The following is a 6102-nucleotide window of genomic DNA, read 5'->3' on the forward strand; positions in this document are numbered from 1 at the left end:
TGAAGCATCAAGGCCTCCCCCACCCAAACGTCCTTATCAGAAGCTGGGATGGGCTCTTAATCGGCAACTCCCAGGCCTTGTCTACACTCTCTGGACAGTGCGTTATCATCCAGAAACAGCTGACCGAGCGCAGGTCTCCTAGGCTGGCACGGTGTTCCAAGTGTGGCTGCTGGGAGCAGAGTGGACCAACCAACACCCAGTCCCTGAACACATGAAAGCCACCAGCCGCAAACCCTCAAACTGGGTCCACAGCCCCTGTACCCCCAGCTGGCCAAGGGGTACTTGCCGCTGCTGCTAAAATGGGTCAGATCTAAAGTAAGTAATACCCTGCTCGGTCACAGAACACTCCCGTGTCAGTTGAGGGACTGTCAGGCTACCAGGAGCCGAGAACAATCCCCAAATCAATCTGCCATTTTGCAGTCACCCTGGCTTGGAGACAGAGGTGGGTGACGATGTCCCCCTGACCTCCAGATAACCTTCCCTTTCGGGCTTTCTGCCAGACAGTAGGAACATAATGAAATCTCCTTCATGAGTGGAGCCTGTTAGGAAACAAGAAGACAGGTGCTGACAAGAATAACACACCGGGATGGGCAAAAATGCAACCTTAAGCCCATCCTTACATCCCCAAAGGCGGGTCCTTACAAATGAGTGCCTAGGACATTTCTGTTAGAAGCTACAGACAAAAATGGGACCATTCCTTCAAATAACCTCTTGACACAAGTGGGGCCTTATAACCAAGTCTATTTGTGAGACAGATGAGCTAGCTCCCCCCCAGCCCCAACTCCTGCTTCTTCTACCCTCCCATTGTGCCATACACAGCCTCTCTGGTCTCCCTGCCATCCGGGACACCTAGGCCAACCGCGGGTTTGTTGAGGAGGGTCCTGGAGGTGTGAAATGAAGTGTGTTTTGATGGGGGGTGGTTCTGTTCATGAATCAATGTGTTCAAAATTTAAATACAGCCCACCTCTGGCCAGGAAAAAAAACTAGCCCAGGTCCATGATGTCCTTGTGACCTCCGTGGGAACTGCTGAGCTTGTTAAGTGGGGTTGGGGTGCAGAAGCCTGTGTCAAAACCTCATGGACAGAGCACAAGAGTCCGGGATGATGAAGACTTCTCATGTCCTTGCATATGTGCGATCCATACAGCCAGAGGGAGTAACACATTGGTAACAGACCTCTGGCTCTCAAACCTTTGCTGTCAGGAGTAGATGCTCTTTAGCTCACTGGCAGCCTTGGTCTCCAGTCATACATTGGGCTCCAGTGCCCAGATCCGGAGGCCCAACTGCTCTTGTCTAGTAAGAGCGGAGGTACCAAATGCCAGTCCCCGGAGGTAATGGAGAGCCTGGACCTGGAACTTTCCCACAATTCTGTCCCAACCTGGGAAGGGGTTCAGTGTCCTCAGCTCACCACCTCAGTCTGAGACTTGGGCTATGAGTCTTATAATCATGTGTAAGAATTATCAGTGCCTCGTGCAGACAGACAGTATACACGTGCTGAATGAGCAAATGAGCACAGCAGAAGCCTAGTAACAGAGGCATGAGACCTGGCCAGACTCAGAAGTGCTCAGTCTAGAACCCCATCCTGTCCAGCATTGTCACAGGGAAGTGATAACATTCATTAAAGGATGAAGAAAGGAGTCACACAACTAGATTTTTCTTTTATACCAGCCACATGCTATAGGTCTTCGGAATATCACCAAAGAGAAATACCGAGACACCAAGAAAGGATTTGGAAAGGCTGATGTGGGAATGTGACCTCTATACCACACGGCTTCATCTGCTACATTTTTATTAAAGTAACAAAAAAAGCGTACATTTGTCCATAAAGCTGTACATTCTTCCATATAAAAACACTATTATACAATTAGTAACCTTTGTCTTTTCTGTCAGAATAGCTTACAAACATAGGACTATTATTTTTACTTAATAGGAGAAACAGACCTGCTCAACAGTCCAGCTCTGGGTGTTTTGCTGTTTTTTAAAGTGAACATCAAAAAAACAAGAGAAGATCAAGCACGAGACCGTGAGGCTGCTTCTAAAAAGGCAGGGACCCGTTTGCAGACAAGATGCACCACCACAATCTGTGGGGATTCACAGCTTTGTTTCCACCCACAGGCCAGAAAAGGAGCTCTTGGGTCTGTGGGCCTGAAGTTACCTTTAAAGCAAGAAAGGCTGGAAGCAGGGTCTGGGAAGGCAGCTTGGAGTCTAGAGTTGAAAAGGGGGCAGAACTGGCAGGAATCGGTAGGCGGGGGAGAGTGTTTGATAAATAGCACCTTTGTGTCAAAACGGAGTAGTTCAGGAATCCAGGGAAGGGGACTGGCAGTGCAGCAGGAACCCTCGCGGGGGCGGGGGGGGGGGGGTTAGGTTTCTTACTACGCTGGACAGGAGGGGAGCCAAGTTGACCAGATGCTCTAGCTATGTCCTTCTAAAGTGACTCGGGGTTGGGAAACTCAAGGCCTTCTGAGGGACCCCTCACTAATGTCACTGAAAAACCGAAGGAAAGGGGATTTCTTCCCAGTATGGATTTCCATGGGCTCCAACCCAGAACAGTAAATATTGCACAAGTCTACAGACAAACTTGGATTGTACTGAGACAGCAACTTCCCCACAGGTGCTCTGAGCACCAGGGAGGAAAAAAAAACAAAAACAAAAACAATGCCCAGGATTGTGGCTTTTAGTGTCAGCCCTACAAGAATACCAAGTAGTCCTGCAGAACTTGGGGCATTCTCCCATTCAGCCAAGGAATACCTGGCAAGGCTGACCAGCCAGCCAGAGTCCCGAGGATGGAGGGAGAATTCCCTAAGCCCTCCAGGGCACCAGGAGGTTCTGAGAGCCAGTTCTTCAGACTCTCCTGGGACCCAGGAGGCCATATTGCACAGTGAGTGAGAGCTCCTGTTCTGGAAAACTGGGTGGCTCTATGACCCAACCCGAAGGGGACAGGTGTGGGAGAGTCAGGGAGGAGTGTTGTGCTTTGAAAAAGAAGGCAGTAATAAAGAACCTGGAGTTCCCCGTAGCTTTTGAGCCAACTCCTGAAGGTATAATGGCAGCAGCATCAGGACTTCATGTGGTTCCAAAAAGAAGGTTTTGGCCAAAAACAAATATCCCCAAGTGGATACTCTTTGGGTCCCAAAATTCCATTGCAAATCACCCCAAGTTATTCACCACACACACACTGACATGAAGAGCAGCACACAGCAAAGGTTTTGTGCAGAGTACCCTTCCGTCCCAACCCCAATAACCTCCAACTCCTGCCTTACTCCCCCGACCCCCCACAAAACAAAAAGCTTTTGTTTCCTGCCTGGGAAGCAACATCTACCGGCCCCTGAGCACAGAATCAGAAACAAGTCATGATTTCAAGAAAAGCCACTTAGGACAGAAGCAACTGGGAGAGGCCTTTTCACTCTCTGCCCTGGATCTCACCAGAAAAATAGAAGATTAGGCAACATAGCATCATTGAAGTCCAGGCTTGAATGCCCCTGAGGAGGAGAGGAGCCATGGATGCAGGTGTCCTGCTCTGGAGAGCGAGAGGTCTGAACTCGGCCTCTCTTCTCTCCGCCGCACAGCAGATCCTGACCGCTCTCATTCACAGTTGCTAACCTTGCTTGCTCCCTCTCACATCTTCCTGGGGGGCCAGCCAAGCTTTCCCCACCTCACCCCTGCCAGGCCTGCCCCCTTACTACTCCCCACTCCTGTGAGGCAGGCACCAGCTCCCAGACTCAAGCGCACAACAGTTCTCTCCAAAGGCACCTGGGGAGGCCACTTCCAAGCAGCTCCCTTTAAGGATTTTTCTTTAAAAAAATCTTTTGGTTTTTTTTTTCTCCCCTTTTCTTAAAAAAAAACAAAAACAAAAAAAAACCCTCTTCATTTAAAATACAGTTCCCCAGGTTGAGGTATGCAGTGGCCTGTTGTCACGGCAGAATGAGTACAGTAGAGTGCCTGGTGGGGGTGGCGGGGGATCTAACTGGAGACCGCCATCACGTAGTTCTTCGAGGGGCTGCTCCGGCCCAGCATCATTTGGTTCTTGCAGGTGAGGAGCCCATAGGAGGCAGCCACCGGGGCCTCCTCGTACAGGACGCAGATGGAGCCATCCTCCCCGATGCGGTAGGACACTTCGTAAGGGTCCACCCACAGGGTCAGCTCGCTGGGCAGCAGCCGGCGCAGCTGGGGCTGGCTGAGTCCGATCTGGCTGGCCACCTTGCTGATGATGGGGTCCATCTTGTGGTTGATGCGGATGCAGCGGTAGCCAGAGCCCTTGGACGGCTTTTCAGGAAACCAGTGGTGTTTGTAGTGCTCTGTGGGGATGGAACGAGAGGGAGATGCCCTGGTTAGAGCAGCTGGGCTGTGAAGGCCGCCACAAGGGGGGATGGGGATGAAGGAATAGGAGTAGAGGAAGGAACCCAGAGATTTTAAGTAAGCGACGTGGTTTCTCAGGAGTTCCAGGACCCTCCTGAAACCCTCCTGCCACTGAAGCAGAGAGCATTTTATAGGATTCCCCCCTCACTCCTTCTAGGACAAGGATGTGAGTGTGTATGGGGAGGGAGTCCCATAGCTCTGGGGCAATCCCAAGTAGCTGGTGTATTGCTTTTGGCACACTGTTTAAGAAGGAGGGGTGAGACTGGGGAGGACATGTCCAGGCAGGGCCTCTGGAGACCTATGAGCTGAAGCTGCAAGGCGACCAAGGCTGCCATCACCGTCAGACCCACAGCAAGTCACTGTGTCTCCCACCCTGGGCCCCAGAGGCTTCCTCCGCCTCCTTCAAAAGCCAGAGAGACCTTCTGCAGTGGCTAGGAGTCAAAACCGGGTTCTTTTTGATGAAACATATGTTGCTCCTCAGAAGGCAGGGTCTGCATGGGCACGTTTGGAGATGGCTATCGCTGCTTGAGACCGGCGGCCAACCGGCTAGAAACAGCTGGGAGGTAGGTCTCTCCCCTGGCAGTCGCTGCTTATCTCGTCAACCTCCCGTTTCACGCCGCCCCCGCCCCCAGCACACAGGCCAGCAGAGCGCAGGTACTACCTACAAGGCTTTCTCAGTACCATAATGGGTGGCAGATGGCTAAGGGGGGCCAAAGCATACAAAGGGGGGCCGGGATCCCAACTCCGAACAAGTCAACAACGGGCCCGGGCACAGCGCAGCCCCGCGCCGCCGGAAGAACCATGGCTAAGGATCCAAGTTGTTGAGAAGGCTCAATTGCGCCTTCTTCCCCCATGACGACCCGTTGGCTGGCCGGGCTGCCTCGCCCCCGGCGTCTCAGTAAGGGGAATGAGCTCGCTCGCACTCGGGCCCGCAGGTGCCTCCTCTCCCCGGACAGAAGCCGGCGCCTGGGCTCGCACTCCAGGACAAGGGTCTGCGTCCGCGACAGTGTGGAGGCACGCGCCCGACCAGAACCATCACGGACAGAGACCCGAGCGCGGGGCCGCACAGGGGAGACACGACCCAAGGGAATGGGGGGATGCGGGCCGCCCTGGGGCTGGAGGGAAACCGAGTCCCGGAGCTGCTCGCGAGGGGAGCCCTGCCCTAAGAGGAGACGAAAATCGGCCCAGGCAGGAAGGAGGGGCCCAGCGCCAGCGGCGGGGCTCGACGGAAGCCAGGATCCTCGGCGGGTGCTCACCGGTTAGTGCCTCCTGGAGAGCCCCGCTGAAAACCTTTAGTCTCTGCTCGCTCACGCAGCCCCGAGTCCTCAGGAGGCTGGAGAGGAAGCCCACGGCGGCGGCGATCTCCGGCAGCATGTCTGTTCTCTTCCCGGTCCAGCGGGCCTGGCTCATGTCTTGCGCGGCTCGGGCGGCGGTGGCAGCGGCGGGGAGCAGTGAGAGGGCTCCGGTGGGACTTGCTGGCTTGTAGGGCTCCTCTGTTCGCTGGGCCGCTGCTCGGGCTCTGCCGGGACTTTACCCGGGACGCGCCTTTCATACTGTTCCGAGAGGCGGGGGAGCCCGCGGCGGCACCCATTGGCCACCGCCAGCGGATGGGGGCGGGGCCACACCCCCGCCCGCCCCGCCCCGCCCCGCCCCGCCCCGCGCGCTTCCCCTGCTAGGCCAGGCCTCTAGCCCCCGCCCCCGCCCCCGCCGCCTCCTCGGCGCTGAGGTCATCGCCCGCTGACGTCAGTGCTA

General features: G+C 54.9%; 1 protein-coding gene across 1 annotated transcript; it reads right to left on the bottom strand.

Annotated features, from left to right (window-relative positions):
• Positions 1–1769: 1769 nt before the first annotated feature.
• Positions 1770–5891, bottom strand: BTG2 (BTG anti-proliferation factor 2). Its single transcript, XM_027613293.2, has 2 exons — positions 5607–5891; positions 1770–4289 (listed from the first exon to the last, which is right to left on the bottom strand). The coding sequence occupies exons 1-2, from the start codon at positions 5758–5760 to the stop codon at positions 3955–3957; spliced, it is 489 nt and encodes a 162-aa protein (XP_027469094.1). The 5' UTR covers positions 5761–5891; the 3' UTR covers positions 1770–3954.
• Between the last annotated feature and the right edge of the window lie 211 nt (positions 5892–6102).

The sequence above is a fragment of the Zalophus californianus genome, chromosome 10, assembly GCF_009762305.2.
Source record: "Zalophus californianus isolate mZalCal1 chromosome 10, mZalCal1.pri.v2, whole genome shotgun sequence".
NCBI classification, from domain to species: Eukaryota; Metazoa; Chordata; class Mammalia; order Carnivora; family Otariidae; genus Zalophus; species Zalophus californianus.

Coding starts and splice junctions, on each gene's coding strand:
- BTG2 (XM_027613293.2), bottom strand. CDS start 5,760: ATGAGCCAGGCCCGCTGGACCGGGAAGAGAACAGACATGCTGCCGGAG. Junction 4,290..5,606: donor TCTCCAGGAGGCACTAACCG/GTGAGCACCCGC, acceptor CCATCCCCACAG/AGCACTACAAACACCACTGG.